The sequence below is a fragment of the Protomyctophum bolini genome (genome assembly GCF_963924005.1).
Source record: "Protomyctophum bolini genome assembly, chromosome: 13".
Classification (NCBI taxonomy): domain Eukaryota; kingdom Metazoa; phylum Chordata; class Actinopteri; order Myctophiformes; family Myctophidae; genus Protomyctophum; species Protomyctophum bolini.
Window position 1 is genome coordinate 8,863,842 of NC_137874.1, and position 20,627 is coordinate 8,884,468.

Below are 20,627 nucleotides of genomic sequence, written 5' to 3' on the forward strand. Positions count from 1 at the left end.
TGAGCAAGGCATTGCACCCCTACCATGAAATGTTCTATGAGCAGGGTGTGTCTGTAAACAAGCATCTCGAGCTTAGTCCACTTCCCTGGGTAAACAAAGAACTTTGCTTTGCTTTGCTGTTCAATCCTCGCTTCTGCGTGATGCTACACAAGCAAACATACCTGAGATATACAGATATATAGTTTGTAAAGGCCTTATAGTATGATCTTCCGACATCTCATTCCGTTATTATCCTGTTCAGTGAAATGTGCAATTTCTATCTGTGACTGCGCCTTCAGAGCATGGGAACGTGGGAAGTGATTGCGAACAGATCATCAAAAAGTCCTGTGGCGGGGCACGGTGGCACAGTCGGTAGTAGTGCTGTCGCCTCACAGCTAGAAGGTCCTGGGTTCGATTCCTGCCGGGGACGCTGTGGGGGGCGTGTTCCCTCCTCTGCGTTATCAGTGCCCATACCCGAGGCGGGGTTGGCGAGAGTCGGCTGACTCTTTCCCCAATCATAATTTACAAGGGCTCAACAAACCAGGACAATTGGCAAGTAGCACTCACTGATCACTGCATCATTTGGTTTCCCCGGTCTGTCCAATAGAGGGCAGCAGAGCACTTCCAATGACGACTAGAGTTCCTGAGAAAATGTGCTGCTGCTGCTCCAGAAAATGTGTTCTTACCAAGTGGCGGTGTACTCAATGACCTCTGTCTGCACAGCGCCGACATCATATTTATCAGGGGCTCAATTTAACATTCTAAATAGAAATGTTATAACTTTCATTAAAAATGTGGCTTTGATGATGCTATTTTTTTTTTAAGCAAAAAGAAAAAACATGGCCCCAAAGGAATCCCAAGGGAATGGAGCAAAAAAAAACAATGATGTCATACTTTTGGAGATGGTATATGAACGCAGCAATCCGTCCGTAGACTCAGCGAGCCAAAAGGAAAATGGTGCTGAGTGGACAAAATGTAAAGTTTGAAGGTGCTGTGTATGCAATCCATTCACAGCCCCAAAACTTCAGCAGAGGATTGTTAAGCTGTATAGCCTGAGGTTAAGAGAGGCATGGGGCGGCCGGGCGCCTGCTGCTATACTGTAGGTTGCTAGTTCAAAACCCCAGGTTCTCCTCAACGAGCCTGTGTGTGTGTGTGTGTGTGTGCGTGCGTGTGTGCGTGTGCGTGCATGTGCGTGTGTCCACTGTCTGCATCTCCCCTGAGGACAAGACAGTGCGATGCATAGCTTGTCCACCAGAGGGCATCTCCTTCTCCTACCATCCACATGGTTGGACAGGGGTGCTTATGGATAGACACACATGGCACCAAAGCATGGTGCTATTTGTTCAATGTTTGTACTGAATAGTGAGTTTGTTTTGATGACATGTATGTAACTTTGATGTATTTATATGACGACAAGCAGCCTGTTTTTGTATGCAATTCCAAGTCTTGACTGTGATGCCTTGTAATTTGTGGAAATTCAATAAAATACTTTAAAAGAAAAACTATCATTTAGCTGGGGAACCCCTGGAACTCCCCCCCCCCATTACCCCTGGGGGTCCTCGGACCCCACTTTGGGAACTGCTATATGTACAGTATAACCCATTCTGACCTGAGATCAGATTCTATAAATGTCTTCTACATCCTGACAGTTTTCTATGTCAGTCGTTCTTCGATTAAAAAAAATAAATAGCAGACCTACAAGCTCGTAGCGCGCCACTCGGTGGCGCGCTGTGAGCTTGTAGATCTGCTATTCTTCAATAGCTATATTATAACATAATGCTAACACCAAAAGGGTTTCCCGCCCCAAAATGGGATAAGGGAGTATCGGGCAGAAGCGTAGCATCCACTGGGCCATCCGGTCTTGTTTTTCAAACCCACGACTTTCAGAAGCTAAACAACAAAAGACACATTGGCAGCCCCTCCTTGCCCCTATATGCATGCAAAACGTATTAATTACACTCTTCTAGCCGACCGAAATCAATGTCTCACATCCTAATTACTAATGATTGTGCCTCAATTGTGCCTCGATTTTGAGACATTCTAAGATATTGCAACATTTGATTTAATCAACATCGCCGCCCAGGCCTTATTAATTAGGAAGCCCCTAATCTTGTGTGCACATATTCATTTTCACAATGTGCCCCTTTATAGCTCAAATTGTAACGGATTGACCACATTGTGTCACTCACTGTAATTGAAAGCCAGTTATTTTAAGCGAGCAATGCACTTTCACAAATAATATATATAGAATATATAATATAACAGTGTCTCACCTGAACTGGACGGACACTTGCAGGGCTTAGTATAGTAAAGGCCTATTCATAGTCTGGATTTTCGGTGGTGAGGTGACCACCGCTCCGGTGGTGAGCTGACCACCTGGAGCTGAAATAACGTTGAGCGGTGGAGGTGGTGAGTAAAAACAGAGAGAAGGGCTGGAGCGGTGGCGGTGGTTTGCTCTTCACCGCGGCTCAGTGACGTCAAGTATGAGCCTTAACAGTGTCTCAACCTGAACTGGACACATGCAGGGCTTATAGTACAGTAAACAGTGTCTCACCTGAACTGGACACTCCTACAGTGTTGCTCGGCTCACTGATCATGTCCTCCATGACGGCCATCACCCGGAACTCGTACCACGCCTCCTGGGGAAGGACGAAGAGCAAAGAGACTAACGTTGGTATAGGTCAGCGCTTCTCTCCTTTACATTTCACCCCCCTTCCCCCGTAACTCTGAAAGGATCCATTTGATTCGTACAGACAAGGTAAATGGTCCACTTGGAACACCTACTGTACACTTTTAGAACCACTTGCCTCCTGAAATGTACAACCTGAAGTGATATTGCCTTGTCTGTCCCTGTTTGAGTGTGGACTTGATGTCATATGTAGAAAAAGGACTATACAGAGACATTGGAGATGGTGCCACATGGAGGGGGGATGAGGGACGGAAGAGGGGTGGGGAAAAAAAAAGAAGAAATCTTGGGAACTGCTCTTGTGTCATATGTAAAAATGCTAGATGTATTGTATTGCACTTTCCAAATAAAACAAATATTATATAAAAAAAAAGAACCACTTGCATACGTAGGTAAAGCATTGATTTGTGTAACTGATTATGAAGATATATTATGAACATAGCAGAACAGAGCAGAATGTAGTTTCGTTTCAGAACTGGAGAGAAATAAAGCCTTGCGTTGCGATACTAATAGCGCCAGGCTATAGGAGAGAACAGCAAAAAGCATGTGTTTGCCACTGCACTTTGAAATGTAATGTTCTGTTTTATAGAATTGATGACAATGAAATGTTTATGCTGCAGCTTGTGGCTGCCTCGTTCTGGCTGCTTCCAACCAGGATGTTGGAACACTCTGTGCTAAACTGACGAGCCGTGGCGGAAGAATTAAGTACTCAGATATTTTAAGAATACTCAGTGAAAAGGCCCGTGTTCGGCGCGGGCGGTCAGCTCAACCTGCCCGAGGCAGCCTGACGGGCCGGCGTGCCGCGGGTTCGACTCCCGAGCCCGGCGGCCTTTGACGCGTGTCACGTCTCTCTCCCCCTTTCCTGTCTGTCTACTGTTCCCTGTCAATAAAGGCAGAAAAAGCCCCCAAAAAACAAATATTAAAAAAAAGGCCTACAAAAGTAGCCTACAAAAGTATTGGCATCAAAATATACTTTAAGTACAAAAAAGTTATGTTTGAAAATAGCAGATTCAATGAAAACATACCATGCCATTTATTAAACATGAATGTTTTTCAAATGAATGATACTAGACCTGTACGTGCCCGTCGGCCACGGGCCTACAGCACTTGGGAACGATGCAACTTGGGAACCTAATAATACCCGTTGTCATAGCACCCATTTTTACTATCCGTCTGTGTCCCCACATAACCTGACTCGGGTTATGTCCCACATGGAGATCTCTGTATCTGTCTGTCTGTCTGTCTGCCTGTGTGTGAAGAGTGCAAACGGACTGTGAAAAGTGGACCGGTTCAGTAATCAATTGGCAGGTGTGGGGTTGCCATGGCAATCAATTGGCTGAGTCAGAGGCTGGAAATTGCACATGGGTGAGGGGATTTAGGCTGATTAGGCCCACTGGCAGAGCCTGACCAGAGCCTTTTGTGGTGGTTCTGGAGAACCGTGCGTCCGACCGATCGATACCGGTCACTGCACTCCCTGTGGGTTGTGTGGAGCGCGTGTGTCGAATATGAAGTCTGTGGGGCAAGCGGTTCTCGAGTTACGTGCATTACAAACCATACACGCGTGCACGCAGAGATGTGACGCATTTATAGTAGGATATTATCTTTGGGCGCCCACTCGCAATACCGTCAGGGCCGACAGATTGGGAATCACTGGACTACAGCGGGGTGCTGCAGAGTAATGAGTGATCTGGTCTTCTGGGTTGTATCTTCAGTTCATTACTGTACACCTGATAAGACTATACTGTAAGTCATAGATAAGACAGGCAAAACTGTGAGACTTTGAACGAGATACTGTATGAAGAGGGGTGGAAAAACACGTCATGGCATCAGTCAGTGCTTATTGCTGCACGTGCACGCACGATCGCACAGTAAACGCGGCCGCGTTTGGATCCCTTGTGGTCCAATTACCTCGAAATCGTCGCAGTAAAAAAAAGCGGCAGCAGAAAGGCTAGGTGTGTGTAGTGTGTATCCACGAGCATGAAAGAGATCGGATGAGAGAGGCAGAGAGAGAGAGAGAGAGAGAGAGAGAGAGAGTGTGTGGGTGTTGGTTAGAGAGCAGGAGGAGATAAAAGCGTTTGCATGACACGGGCAGTGGTGGTGAAAAAAATCTCAAACATGTTATGCCAGGAAAAATTAACCAACACGAGCCAGATGTGAGACGTTGAAAAAAGCCTCTTCATCATGTTAACAGTACAGTAGAGTACAGTATGTACTGTATCAGCTAAAAATACAAAAAAAAAAAAAAGAACGCCCACCCCTCCACTCAACTCAACGGCTTATTCTGTTCAGACTTAATTTCATCCCATGTTTCAAAGCCACTACCATTCTTATTTGGAGTAAACTGTAAACCTGGATGATGTTTTAAAGGTGCGCAAGACAAATGATATGTGTACTAATAACAGGCAGGCACGTGAGGCCTCACAGTACAAACTGTACTTTACTGTACTGTACTGTACTGTACTGTACTGTACAAACGCCAATTAATGTGTCTGAAATGGTCCTATAAGAAGCGTTTATCAGTTAAGCCTCATTCATAGTGAAATGTTTTAATGTCCGCAATAATGCAACGTTTCGGGGTGATGCCTGAGGAAGGCCGAAACGTTGCATTATTGTGGTCATTAAATAAAAAGCTCTTGAACCAGCAAAGGGTCTCCCTCCTTCTCCAGATCAGGATATAGCAATGATTAGCATTGAGGAAAAACAACGGTTCTCCCATGAGGTGTTGGGAACCAAATGGACCATTATCTGTCCAGTTGGTTCCACAGTTATGGGGGTCTATGGCCTATAATGCATGCCAAACTGTCCCTGAAATTAAAAAAAAGTTTGAAAACCACTTGCTAAAGTATGTGCAACAATGTGGGCAGATTGTTCTACCTGATTAAGGTCTCTCTAGTGCAACAATGGGCAGATCTCTTACCTGAATAAGGTCTCTAGCCAGCAACTCCGTATCCCCGGGAGGAATGCTGTCGTCCAGTACGTCCCATCGCTCCCCGAGGCGGAACTCCATGACATAATGCTGGACAGGTGCTGTGTGGTTGGCAGGTGGGATCCAGGTCAGCAGGACGCCCTGCTGCGTGCGATTGGCTGTGAGGCACCGTGGTGGGGTAAGCAGCACCAATGGTTCAGGGGTACTTATAGGAAATACTAGAAAAAAACAAGACAGACACAGAAGTTGGGGGTTAAAAAAATGTTAGTGCGCTGCACAATAGCCGAGTGGTTATATTGGCACGTACCACATCGGCAGCGAGTACCTGGTTTGATTCCCGGGACAGGCAGAGCATTTGCTGCATGTTACTCCCGGGACCTTCCTCATGTTTAAAACAAAAACAGCAAACAAACAAAAAACTATGAAGGTCACTGACCGCACTTGAGACAACCAGACAGCTTGAACAAGCCGCTACTTCTCAGATATGGATATTTTAACTGGTGTAAATACAATTCTATCCTATTTCAATGCCATTGCAACTATCAGTTATGAGTATGACTAAGCAAAGTCAACAGCATGGACTTAGCTTGTCATTGCAAAGGGTTAAACAGTGTGCGTGCTTGCGTGCGCGTGCATGTGTGTACCATGTTTTTAAAAAAATTAAGAAAATGACCACTGCTGTACAGTGATATTTGATATCAGCTAGCTAGTTCTTCTACAGTAGCAATGACACTACTACAGTTGTACAATAAATAACAGACAGAGCTTTATAAATGTAAATGTGGAATATAATAACTTGAAATTGTCCCAGCACATTAAAAAACTAACAAGATATTAAAACAGGGAAACAGTCCAGGATCTCTCTATCTGACAGAGAGATTGAATATCATGTCTTCGGAAAACACAAAGTCACATGTGATGTTCTTTATATGCGCTACACAATATGAGTTGAGTTAAATGCACTGAAACTTTAATAAAAAAATATATATTATTTTTTTAACCCACATTGTGCCTTTAGCTAACACTTACACTGACTTCACAACCGTATTGGCCCTGGGCAGTATAATTATTTTAGTTTTGCACTGTAGAGAGAAGAGAGAGGGAATTATGTCAGTAATAGGAAGGCAGGAGGTATGCCTATCCTTTGTTAATCTGCTAACAATACTGCAATTTCCAAAGATGTCTGGTCGTTACCTTAGCTGGGAAGAACATGCCTGTGGTTCAAAAGGGAAAAAGTATTGTTTTCTAATATCAAGCTACAGCTATAGCAGTCATTTTCTAAAATAACCACCTCTCTGGGCCTCTGCAGCTGCACGTCTGCCAAGGCGATTTAACTGTTGGATCAGCACATTCTACCCGAGCGCCGCCGCCGAGTCTACCCACCTAATGTGTTCACAGTGACAACCTCGCTGAAGGCGCCCGTGCCAAGCTTGTTCTGGGCCAGCACGCTGAACTGGTACGCCGTCTCTGGCTCCAGGCCGGGCACCACCAGCCAGCCTTGGCCTCCGGGCACAGGTACGGAGAGCCAGTCATGTGGACCTAACCTCTCCCTCTTCAGCCTGCAGGGGGCAGCGAGCGGCACCCAAGAAGAGATGGGTGGAGGGAGGAGGAGCACAAGACAGGGGCGTGTGGAGGGCAGAGAGAGAGAGGGAGAGGGGGAGAGAGAGAGAGAGAGAGAGAGAGAGAGAGAGAGAGAGAGAGAGAGGGGGAGAGAGAGAGAGAGAGAGAGAGAGAGAGAGAGGGCAAAAAAAAGAGATGGCAGAGGGAGGGAAATGATGCACACACTGTACTGTTGATAACAAGATGGCCTTGACTTTGGGGTGAATGTTGTTCTTCCACACGATTCAAGTAGTTCCCTTTTGTATTTGTTTTTTTATTCAAGGACCACCCATAACTCTGAGAGTAGACAAAGGGAAACAAATGGACCCATTTGTACACAGAGTTACAGATAAGACCCGTACGGGCTCCATCTTGCGCGCCTCCCTTATCCCTAAACTTATTTGCCATTTTCTTACTATTTTGAAAATCATTTTAAAATAGTTCAACTAGCTGATCTACATCTGCACGTTGTGAGCTTGTAGGTCAGCCATTTAAACGATTTTAAAAGTTTTTTTTTAAATAGTAAAAATACTGTAAGTTTATGGATAAGGGACAAGGGGTGGTGAAAGATATAGCCCTTTAATGTATGAGGGTCCATTGGAAGCCACTTTGAGAACCACGGTGACGTAAAATCAATTTCACCCGAGGGACTTTAAACTTTAGATATTCTGGAGAGTTTCTCCAATACTTTACATTTTGCATACCGTACATATTCAAAGTCACTTTATCTTAACTATCCTGATGCATCTCTCATCTCTGCTATATAGTTCCTGCAACATCAGCTGTCCCAGAGTTCATATAAACATACAGTAAGCAGTAACATACCATACCTGGCATACCATTTTAACAGTTTATTACACAGACACATTTGATGGTAGTAAGCCCATGCTGCGCTCAGCCGTGCAATTTGCTGAGGATTGGCCATGCCGTATTTGTCCAACAGATCTCTAAAGCAAGCATAAACCTGTATGCACACACATATATATATATATTTTTGGAGTGGAAGTGTTATTCAACTATACCCGATAGCACAATAGTACAGAGATCTGTTATCTGGTGATGATATTCATTAACATGATGTGTTCCTTTTGAGTTTGAGTGCCGTGAGAATGCTTTATCATGTATGCTGCAATACTAGCAGACCAGCCAACCTTGGCCAATTAAAAAAATAAATTGTATTACCAGGTGAGTGATGCAAATCAATGATGTCAACCAGTTTTAATGCACACATGACTGAATCATCGTTTTTTTTTTTCAACTCGCCATAAAAGAAGCATGTTAGTTCAGGCAGAGCACGGAAAAGGCAAGCGCGGCACATCATCTGACTAACCGTACCAGCGTTTCATTCACACGCCTTTACAGCTGATAAAAGCAAATGGCGATTCAACAACCAATCACATTCAAAATAGGGGCGGTTCCCAACCAAGTGAATGCGCTCACTTCTACTCTGGTGAGTTTTTTTTTTTCATGCCAGTCGAGTTGTCATACCGCCCTCTGTAGACTCCCTCCACCTCCGCAACCTCCTCCTCCTCCTGCTAATACCTTTGCACAGCATGTCTGAGTTGTGTGGCTTATGCTACGGTTTTATACACTAAAACAGTATATTATATGTTCATCATGCACAGGGGTAAAATAGTAGTGCTCTCTGCTGAATCACTCACATGCTGCTCAGATTCATTGGGGAAGCACTCGCCAGGAGCAGAGCCTTTCCACCAAGTACAGTATATAAACTGTATAACCATTTGTTGCAATAAATGGTTTTAAACGTCTTCGACACACAAGTGTCTCTGACTGAATGTATTTTCCTAACAGGTTTTTTACGTCACATGCTATACTCACGTGGTACTGTAATACATAGCCAGACTACAGTAGATAATCAGTGATGGTTGGGGGCAGTGCATCCGACTGCACAGATAGGGGGGGGGTGGGGGGGGAATCCACCGGCAACGAAAAACGCAATTAAGGGCCTTTCAAACGTGAAGCGATATTATATAACGCGCCTATAGTTCATTTTCAACGAGACCAGCACGGCGTGGGGGAGCAGTCGCGGTGCTACGACGACGCAAGCGTATTCACGTGAGCGCGGTCCCGTTCATTTGTTGTTGCACGCGTGCTCGTTTCGTGCACACGCCCCCCCCCCGCGACTCACCAGACCTGGATTCAGTTTAGCCTCTTTTTTTTTTTTGTACGCTTGCGTTGTCGCGCCCTGTAGCAGACCTCTCGTTGATCCAGGCAACACCGTGTGCGTTCCTCGCTTCCCGTTTGAAAGGCCCAATTATGACCATAATCCTATTGAACACTCAAATGACCACCATGTGCCTATTGAACACTCAAATGACAGTGTGCCTATTGATAAGTCAGCAGGCCAGGCTGTCCTGGTGTCACCGCGTCACTGTAAGAATCACAGAGCCAACACTCTGCATTCGGATTAGAACGTGCTGCACAGAGGTCAGAGGTGTTGTCTGGACTGCTTAGTGGCATTGTGTGAATCTGTCTTTCCTGCGTGATGTCTGGTCCATTTTCACGCGCACACGCGCACACGCACACACACACACACACACACACACACGCGGGTGGTGGACAGCAATGCCACAGACCTTTTGGCATAATTTGCCAATTATTTAAGACACTCTGATTAGATGTGACATAACATAACACACTGAGGCTGATGCTGTGCAACAGGTGGTGACGTGTACTCGGATATAGCACCTACCGTGCTATACTATACTGTATGGTGTATGCACCAATGATTGGGGAGTTGATGATAATGAATAATATAACACGTGTAACTGCATCCCATTTGGCTCACTCATTAGATCATTGAGATGCATGTTGTCAAAATACACCAGCGTCCATGTTGTTCTGTGATAGTATAGTATAGCCCTGGGCTTGTATAGCAGCAGATTTATATGGGGTCCTAAAAAGCAGTTGCTTCACAGTCACACACACACACACACACACACACACACACACACACACACACACACTCCATTAGCCAAGACGCAACACAGGCCTTTCACCTGCAGACCTCATGGATTTAATCACTCACAAACTTTTACAGTAGCCTAAAAAATTATGTTCCTTCATGTAGTTGAGTGTATTGTCATTACACCATAGTATGAAACTGTATAGCGTTTACTTTGAAAGATACGATATTTACTACATTTCAGCATTATAGCCACCTACTGCAATGTACAGTACGCATATAACACTGGCCTTCACTGTAATCTTCCACCAGATATTATGTTAATTATTTCTAAAACGGCCAACATTATACCAAAAGTTGAAATTTCACTTAAATAACTGAACCAATTAGTTGGGTTTAAACAATCAAACGTTTATACAAGCCAGGTGTTCCCCTGAGCCAAGCAGCAGCGACACAGATAGGGGGGCAGCAGCAGTTATAGCAGCTTTAGGGCAACAGAGCTCTGGGTCGTGTCCAGAATGGTTGGACAAGGACACTGCGTATGAAAACTCACACCAAAAAGGTCTCATCGCAAACCATTCTAAACACAAGCAAGAGGAGGGGGGGGGGGGGGGGGGAGCATTTTAGTTTTTGTCGTTTTGTTGTCGTCGTCGTCGTCGTCGTCATTGTCGATAACGGAAAGTATAAGAAAGAGGTAGAAAAAAAAGCAGGAAGCAAAGCATGCTGGGATGACTCACACATGTCCGTACCAGACTGAGAACGTCTGCTGGAAGCCTCCGTCGTAGCCGGCCTCCCAGGACACGTTGGCCCAGGAGGACGATGGCACCACGTGGACACTGGCTGGGGCGTGGGGGCTTGTGCCTGATGATGAGGGGGGGTGGGGGGACAGGACACCAACGAGAAAGGTATTTTTTAGAGGAACGCATGAGGAAGCAAGTGTTGTTTTCGTCGACCGATACTATACGGCGTAAAATGTCCGTCGACATATCCTTTTTTTTCCCTCACTGGCGAAAACGGAATAAAAACTTGATGAAAACTAAGCTATTAAAAAGGCCTTTTTTAGAGGAACGCATGAGGAAGCGGTGTTGTTTTCGTCGCCCGATACTACGACGAAAAATGTCCGTCGACTACCGTTTGTCACGCACTGGCGAAAACTGAATAAAAACTAAATGAAAACTAAGCTACAGTATGACGACTAAAACTAAATATTATTGACAATTTCGTCAGACAAGTGAGACTAGAATAGTGGACGAGTGATCCAGTATAAATAAAACACAAGTCATTTTACACTTGGTTTCATGCTGAAAATAGCCGATCTACAAGCTTGTAGATAAGACTATTTTCAGCAAGTGTAACATTCTGTTTATTATATGACGGCATCAAGGCCCGACAAAATACATTAAATCAACTGTAGATTTAGTCGACTAAAATCTTATGATATTTAGTCGACTAAAACTAGACTAACACTAAAACATTCCAGGTGACTAAAATGTGACTAAAACTAAATGAAGTTCTATTCCAAAGACTATGACTAAACTAAAATAGAAATTTGCTGCCAAAAACCTGTGAGGAAGGCATAGTGCGCGGCGCGCACATCCGTGACCCAGCTATAGGTGCAAGACAAGCAGAAGTACCACAACAGAAAATAAAGAGTCTGCACTCTGTACGCCGGTAACGCCTTCGATCAATCATGTCTTCATCAGGACACACATGTCCCGATTGAAGAGCCGATTGATCGAAAACGTTGACGACGCAGTAAAGATACGGCAGAGCCATCTCAGCTTTACCAGTGTGTGCAGGCTGAGATTTTAACCCATTCTGACCGGGAACCCATTTTGGTGTTATAGCATCATGTTATGCTTTAGCTATTGAAAAATAGCAGATCTACAAGCTCGTAGCGCGCCACCGAGTGGCGCGCTACGAGCTTGTAGGTCTGCTATTTTTTGAAAAATCGAAGAACGACTGACATTTTTTTAATCTGATCTCAGGTCAGAATGGGTTAATCAGACCAGTGTGTGTCCAGTGGAAACCTCGTATGAATCTGATCTCAGGTCAGAATGGGTTAAGAGGAACGCTCACATACGTTAATGCTTCTCTGAAATAAATAAAAACAAACGTCTGGGTTTCTCAAACCCCCCCCCCCCCAGTTTGGTGTGCATGATTAGCAGGCCACAGGCCCCCATAACTCTGCTGTAGTGTACAAATTGAAGCAAATGGACCCACGAGGGTCCATTTGTACTTTACAGATCTGTAAAGGTATGAAATATATTTGGTTCATAACTATAAACAATTTAGCTGTAAGCCTGCCTTTTACTTGTAACAGCTAGTATTTAGGCCTATGTATGGCGGTATTGCTACTTTTACTAGTAGAGTAAAGTATTTCTTCCACCACTGTATATAATCGCAACTTGGCGACATCTTTCATCTCTGCCTGGCTCTAGTCTCCACTGCCTCCTGCTATTCCGAGGGCAAGCTGCAACATGCTGTCTGAGTTCGGAGCCAATGATTGGCTAGTGTCAGCTGCCCTGACTATGAAAGAGTTACAGGATGCCAGGGTGAAGAAGGGGACAGGGAGGAATGCCACCAGCCAAACACACCCGGCTCGCAGTCAAACCATCTGTTCAGAAACCCTTTCTCCACCAGGAGACAGACATGCAGAGCTGGTTCAGTTGTGACTGAGGCCACCTGCCGCGCGGGAACAGCTTCTTTGCCAAGACGTACCATAGCCCTGCGTGCTCCACACAGTCCACACCCCACTGCCCTGCAGTCCTACAACCACTGACTGGACCCGTTGCCAGCTCCCCCTACAGAACTGTAAATCACAACTGCCAATCAAGTTTAACATGACGCTTCATGGCTTAACCTGTCGCAAAAAAAATCTTTTTACCTATTGAACACAAATCACCTACTATGCCTACAGTGCCTTTTGACTTTCTTCATGGTAAGTGTATATACAAACCCCATTTGAAGAGAGAGTGCCACAATCTTTGTATTTTTCCAGTTGTTCATGCGTCTCTATGAGGTGCCAGCACTTCATTAGACGTTTTTATGTGCAATTCAGGTGGATCACCAGCCACCCATCAGGCAAACCAGGCATACTTAATGAACTGGTGGGCGTGCAAATATAAAAACAACATTTTAACAAATAAAATACTGTACACTTCTTTGAAAGAATTATACCTCCTTATATAGGCTAATAATAAGGGTTTAAATGTTTTAGGGTGGAAAATAATTACGGCACTCTTTTAATTCTCATGTGCAGGTCACAAGGACAGGTGTGCATGAAAAAAAAAGAAAGCTTTGCGAAACTCCTTTGGTGGACATCTGCTCTGCTCAGGCTCCCAAAGCAGACCCTCTGAGCAGATGTCCGTTCGCCTGTAGCTGTCATTTAGTGGACATCCAACCACATATAGTTTATTTTTGTAATTGTTTTCCCCCACCCTAAAACATCAGGTACATTATTTTATTTATTTGTTTTTCAAAGAAAGTGTACAGTATTTGTTAAAATGTCGTTTTTTATGTAGATACTCCCACCAGTTCATTATGTCGTTATGCCTAGTGAAGCCAGCTGTTGTTGTATGATAAAGGGGGAAGGGTTAGGAGAGAGGATGATAATTTGATGGGTCATGGTTGAATCCACCTGCAACAAACCTACTGATACAGTATATTCAGCCCAAGACAAAGAAAGGCATATCCACCACTTTCTGGAGGTATGCACGCGTCCGTTTCTCTAGACAGACCGATGCTTCTGTGCATAACTTTTAAAACGAGCTCATAAGAAACCACTCAAGACGGATATTCCTTTCTTTTTCTATTATCTCCAAGAATCTGCACCCAGTTTTATTATAAGATACTATTTCCTCAAGACTCTCCTTGAGTAGAGCGCGCCTTTCTCCTGGCGGACTTGATCCGCGTAGGAGAGTTGTATTATATTCAGCCTGATCCAACCCACCTCGCGACTTTTCTCTGCGGGTATATCCTGCCGTTCTGCGCCCCGAATCCCTGATAAATACCAAAGATCTGTCACCCACGCTCCACCTGCAATGCGCTTCACTCTGGGTCGCTTGTTTCCACAAAATAGGGCCTTCAGTTTTAATTTAACACTGAGGATTTTACCATGTAGCCTACTGTAGTGCATGGTTGCCAAACTTTTTCACGTCAAGGACTCCCAAATTGACACTAATTAGCCCCCCATTTGAAAAGATATGCCAGGGTCCCCCCATAAGAGAAGATTTTTACGGCTCTGGAAGTGATTCTCAACCCTTTTAATTTCAAGGACCCCCAGTTTGACATGCATTAGTCTACGGACCCCTCATATAATGGCATTTCTATCTCCGGGACCCCCAATTTATATTGTAAAAATCAATGTTAATTTAACTCTGAGAGTGTATACAAATGGAACCAAAATGGACCCGTTAGGGTCCATTTGGTACCTATGAGGTGGTACCTATGACTAGGAGGTGCGTGCTGGCAGTGATGCTCGTGGCAACGTTGGTGGCGACACACTCCCACTCCCCATGATCCTCCTTGGTCAGCGACTTAAACTGTAAGCTGCCTCGGGGCAGGACATTGTGCTTGCTTTTGCTGGGTTTCCCTACCTTCAGTCCAGGCAGGGGGAGAGAGAGAGAGAGAGAGAGAGAGAGAGAGAGAGAGAGAGAGAGAGAGAGAGAGAGAGAGAGAGAGAGAGAGAGAGAGAGAGATCGTTACAGTACTACAGACACAAACAACAGGGCAAAACAGTCAGTGAAGACAGGTCATGATAAGAAATTAATCTACACGTACGTACGTACGTACGTACGTGCATACATGCGTTTGTAAAATAATACAGTTTAGTTTAAATGCCTGTCACACTAACACACTCAAAATTCATACAAATGAACACAATTAATGGCTATACTGTAGGTTCTACTGAGTGACAATTATGGTGACAGAGAGAGAGAGAGAGAGAGAGAGAGAGAGAGAGAGAGAGAGAGAGAGAGAGAGAGAGAGAGAGAGAGAGAGAGAGAGAGAGAGAGAGAGAGAGAGAGAGAGAGAGAGCCCAAATACTGTACAGTTTGTACCCCATGTTGCATCTCTTGTAAAGTCACAATTAGAAATGTGATTAAAACAGTGAAAACACAAATAAAGATAGTACAATTGAAATAAGAATTGCCCTGCGCCAGGAATGTGATTGGGTGTTAATTGTCATGGTAGCAGTGTCATGGTAACATGTCGTCTTGGTAACATGCATATATACTATAGGCACCTGAGCTCCAGGTGAGCGGAATGGAAACATGCCGTTGTTTCCCTTGCTGAACACTCAGTGAATGTTTGCATTACATTTTTACCTCTCGTGTGTCTCTGACTTATTTGGACATCCCTCTGCCTGAACTGGTGCTTGACTAATGACAGTCCCGCCCCCTTTCATGACGACGCCAGGCCTAGGAAATAATTCCCAATGCTTTTTTCCCATAATTAGACATTTAAAAAAACATATATATTTAAAGACCTTTTAAGCGTCGTACAAAGGAGGAAAAAACGAAGGAAAAAACGACAGGTTACAACACTTTTTTGTTGTTGTTTTTCTTCTTTCTTTTCTTGTTTCATCCAAAATATTGTGTTTGCTGTCATGATTTGTCACACCTCGAGTTGGCTTTGTACGACGCTTAAAAGGTCTTTAAATAAATACTTCTAAATACAATCTGGCTATTAAATCGACGTATGATAAATAGTTTCTTTACAGACACGAGAGGTTTTATAAACATCATCGTCCGACATATTTTACCACTTTTGTTTACATACTAGTAGCGCTCGTTGGCTGGGTTAGCAAACGGGTTAGCCATAGCCACATGATGATTGACAACAACGTCATCTGCTTCTGGGGGGGTCCCTGGAACTACATATTTTGAGATGGGGGTCCGCGGCCCAATAGAGATAATTCTGGGGGTCCTTGACATGAAAAAGGTTGAGCACCACTGACATAGAAACGACCTCAGTCCAAAATGGGTTAACTATATGGATTTCGATGCATTTTGGAAGAATGGTCCGGCAGACCAAACAACAGGGGCGTTGGTTCGTTACCTTCCTCCATGTAATGTTGGGGAACGGGTCTCCCTCCGCCTCGCAGGGGATGACCAGCTCTCTCCCAGACTCCTGCCTGTACTCTCCTCCAGGAACCACAGAGAATTTAGGAGGGTCCTGTATATCCGTGGACGAGATCCACGGCCCAAATGGGCCGCTACAATTAGATGACCCCCCCCTTGGTTTGAAGCAGCCATGCGTTCATGCAAGAAGCTGCATGCTAGTGAACTTACAGCACTGTAAAATACCTACAGTACTGTATAGTAGGGCTTTCACTTTTTACTAGTTGACTAGTTTCCTGGTTTACTAGTCGACAAGTTGTTTAACTACATATTATGTAAAAAGAAAAAAAAATATATATATACTATTTTTTTTAAATAATATTTGTACATTTAAAATCTGTGTATATTGGTGACTATAATATATTCTAGCTTATCTTGAGGCCTACAAAAAACTAGTCAACCAACAATTTAGTTCAAAATCAAACATGGGTCCATTTGGTTACATTTGTACACTCTCATGAGAGTTAAATTATAAGTAAAATGTTAAATGAACACTGCAGATTTAGTTCATTCTGCAAAGATTAACCCATTCTGAACGGGAACCCCTTTTGGTGTTTTAAACATGTTATAATTTAGCTATTGAAAAATAGCAGATCTACAAGCTCCTCGGTGGCGCGCTACGAGCTTGCAGGTCTGCTATTTTTGAAAAATCGTTAAAATGTGGCGCAAATCTTTTAATATATATTCTTTCAAAGTGAATGTTTTTTAACATCTAAATGGATTACAAAACAAAAAAAACGACAGCGTTGATTTTTTTAACTGCTAGAATTGATTGATTGATTGAAATATATAACAGTTTGCAGAATTACAGTACATTTCAAGCACAGACTCAACACAAAGACTGTTCACTGTGAGTGGACGACCCAATTAAGCATTACACTCGTTTACAACAGGGTGCGCCTTGTTCCAATTCATCAAATTGCATACCTTCAGCACCAGGGGGGCGGGAGTGGACCATCCCATTGAACCCAAGGCATTGTAAGGCATGCAGGTGTAGGTGCCCAGAGAGTCCTCTGTCACCTCGGCCACTCGGATGCTCCCGTCGTCCATCTGGCTCCATCCAGGGAACTGCATGGGTGGTTGTGGGACAACGACATTCAGTATTTTAGCTGTGACGTGAGCGCCCCCCCTCCTGAGATACTTCCGGGTCCTACTTTTGTGTCCCCATGGAGTTATACTGTGACGCTCCGTCGGAACTAAATCTGAGACGAAAACAACCACGAAAGTCTCATTTTACCGCTTTCCTCGCAACAACAAAGCTGCTGCTGCTCTCCCAAATCTGGCTGTGACAGACCGCACATGCCGCACATGGAATACTATCGCCATTTTATTTTATTGTGTCAACTAAATCCTCATTAATGCAAACTAGATTCAACATACTCAAGCCTGCACACATTCTAAATATGCACCCGAAATATTCTACCGAGCAAATGTTTTTGTTGTCATGGACAACAAACTATTAATAATTCTACTCGAGTTGGAAGCATTAAGACCCATTTTAACCCTCAATGGCTTCCTTTCTGAAGAATAACGTCTTTTCTTTTTTCATTCATGACCCCTGTTAACTGAGACCGATGGCCACCGGCATACATCAACCACTCTGCAAGATTCTTAACGTTTAAAACAACTTTTGACTGGTTGAAAAATAAGCTATATACATTTAAAAGAGATACTAAAAGTGAAGGGAAAAAGTGAAAAGAAATATCTTCTTTGTGGTGCAACAATATATGTGGGGGGTGGGAGGGAAGAGGGGTGAAAAAAAAAGATCCAGGGGATTTCACTGGAACTGGATACCAGTGTTGTTTTTGTCTAAATCTAAGACGAAAAATGTTCGTCGACTACCTCACTGACGAAAACCAAATGGAAAACTAAATGAAAACTAAGCCATATGATGACCGAAACTAAGACTAAATGTATTGACAATTTCATCAACAGCTAAAAACGACTTCTGAAAATAGCAAGTGTAAAAAAAACAGTCATTACGACTAAACACTAAAACATTCCAGGTGAGTAAAATGTGACTAAAACTAAATAAACTGAAAGCAGCTTAAGAGTCCGGCTCTCTTGACATCACCTCGCACTGCCTTGAGCGTCATTCATGCTCCGTCACACAACGGTGTCGCACGCCCAAAATAGCAGACCTACAAGACCTATACAAGCTCACAGCGTGTTGCATCCTTTTATCATTTTCACGACCTGACAAACTACGAATCGGATTGATTTCATGCTAGAACTATTAGTTCATATAAATAATTTGGAGTTAGGAAGTTTGCCTGATTTCACTGCTCAGCAAGATCACCGCTGGTTAACCACATTTATCTTTTCAAATCTTTGCTTCTGGGGGGGGGGGGGGGGGGGGGTCCCGGCCGGGAACAACATATTTTCAGATGGGGGTCCGTGGCCGAATACAGATAATTCTGGGGGTCCTTTTGACATGAAAAAGGTTGAGCACCACTGACATAGAAACATGGCCTTTTCAGAAAACGGTCAGGAGTTAGGATGTATTTGTAGAATCGTCCTCGGGTCTAAATGGAATGGTATGAAGTTCTCCAGATCTGGTAAATTGCAGTCTTTTGGAGTGAAAATGGGTGGGTGGTTTTAATGAGTTTTGTCTCAAACAAGTATGGCAGTAATAAAAAATATCAAAGGGGAAAAAGAAAATAGTACAAATTCAAGTATGTTATAGTGGAACCCAGATACACAGACCATCACACAACAAAGCATAAGGGCTGTGGGCAGTTCAGAAACCGTCTTCCAGTGACATCATCGATGGGGAATACAAGCTAATAGAAACTGCAGGCTTTTTAGTCCTGAAAAGTTGCAATGCGAAAATGGAAGCCATTGTTCTCACGATAATGCAAATTATGAAAACATTTTTGTGAAAAAAATCTCGTTTAAAAGTTAAAACTAAATCTGCCTAATGATGATGTCACTGGAAGACGGTTTCTAACCTGCCCACAGCCTGAGTAGAAAAAAATCGTGCCATTTTATCATGATTATTAGTGAGGACCTATTATATGACGATAGGTTGAAAAGTGGTGAAGTGGTCCTTTAAGCGTGATGGCTCCAGAGGTGAGCATCACAACTGCTACAGCAGCCACACCATCGACGCCGGGGGCGTAAATAGACTAAAATAACACCTGAACAATACCGTCACCATTTGGAGACTATAAGGACGTTGAAACTCGACCACGTCGCACTCTCACCTTATCTATCCGGAGAGGGAGGCCATCTTTCTTCCACTTCACGAGCGTTACAGGAGGGTTGGCGTCGACGGGGCAGCGGATGAAGCCGGGCAGACCGATGGCCACGTAGATGACAGCCGGCATGTTCACCACGCGGGCAGGGTCTATGAGTGGCAGAAAGAACAACGCTTTCTGGATCAGAAAGTGAACCCGCACCTGAGCATCTTGAAAGTGATTACCGGCCGCCCGCCCCACCCACCTGCTGACCACTGAACATACAGCAGCCTGTTAACCCATTCTGAACGGGAACCCATTTTGGTGTCAGCATCATGTTATGCTTTAGCTATTGAAAAATAGCAGATCTACAAGCTCATAGCACGCCACCGAGTGGCGCGCTACGAGCTTGTAGGTCTGCTATTTTTGAAAAATCGAAGAACGACTGACATCTTTTAGAATCTGATCTCAGGTCAGAATGGGTTAATCAGACCAGTGTGTGTCCAGTGGAAACCTCGTATTAATCTGATCTCAGGTCAGAATGGGTTAAGTGGTCAGATGGGAGCATCTTCAGGGCATGGTCATTCCATTGTAGTGAACGTTATTAAGTTCATACGTATCTGTATCATGATGAAAACAACTTTTTAGAGGGTTTAAAGTTTTAACAATTAAGGCGCTCAGGAAAGGGAGGGGGGGAGGAGGAGAACGAATGACTTGTTTGGTGACAGTAGCAGAGCAGACAGAGCACTGGTGCCGTATGTCGCTTAGAGGTAGTGTTAATTAAAAAAAATTTAAAACCTTGTCGCGGGCCGCATTCAACGGCTCTGCGGGCCGCAAAATGCCCGCGGATCACCAGTTTGACTCCACTGGTTTAAACTTTAAAGTAAGCGGCCAAAATGAGTTTTCTCTGGCATCTCCCGCAGAGATAGGGTGAGAAGTTCAGTCACATGGGAGAGACTCGGAGTAGAGCCGCTGCTCCTTCGCCTGGAAAGGAGCCAGCTTAGGTGGTTCAGGCATCTGGTTAGGATGCCTCTCGGGCGTCTCCCTATAGGGAGGTCCTCGATGCACGTCCCACTGCATGGGAGGAGACCCCGGGGGGGGGGGGGGCAGACCAAGGCGCAGATGGGAGGGATTACATCGACTCACTGGCCTTGGAATGTGATCCCCCAGGAGGAAGTCACGAATGTTGCTCTGGAGAGGGAAGTCTGGA

The 20,627-nt window shown here is 44.3% G+C and overlaps 1 protein-coding gene and 1 long non-coding RNA gene across 2 annotated transcripts in view; one reads left to right on the forward strand and one right to left on the reverse strand.

Moving 5' to 3' along the window:
- LOC308327387 overlaps positions 1 to 20,627 on the forward strand; it is a 287,480-nt gene that overhangs the window by 61,956 nt on the left and 204,897 nt on the right. The gene's annotated exons all lie outside the window — the stretch shown is intronic.
- igsf9bb (immunoglobulin superfamily, member 9Bb) overlaps positions 1 to 20,627 on the reverse strand; it is a gene marked incomplete at its 3' end in the record, with an annotated part of 124,642 nt that overhangs the window by 21,961 nt on the left and 82,054 nt on the right. Inside the window, exons 8-15 of the mRNA XM_080780775.1 lie at positions 19,445 to 19,587; positions 17,166 to 17,306; positions 16,177 to 16,293; positions 14,564 to 14,714; positions 10,854 to 10,977; positions 6,975 to 7,150; positions 5,583 to 5,809; positions 2,534 to 2,618 (exon numbers count right to left, since the gene is read on the reverse strand). Of these exons, the coding sequence (XP_080636901.1) occupies positions 2,534 to 2,618; positions 5,583 to 5,809; positions 6,975 to 7,150; positions 10,854 to 10,977; positions 14,564 to 14,714; positions 16,177 to 16,293; positions 17,166 to 17,306; positions 19,445 to 19,587 (1,164 nt within the window). The remainder of the gene's footprint in view (positions 1 to 2,533; positions 2,619 to 5,582; positions 5,810 to 6,974; positions 7,151 to 10,853; positions 10,978 to 14,563; positions 14,715 to 16,176; positions 16,294 to 17,165; positions 17,307 to 19,444; positions 19,588 to 20,627) is intronic.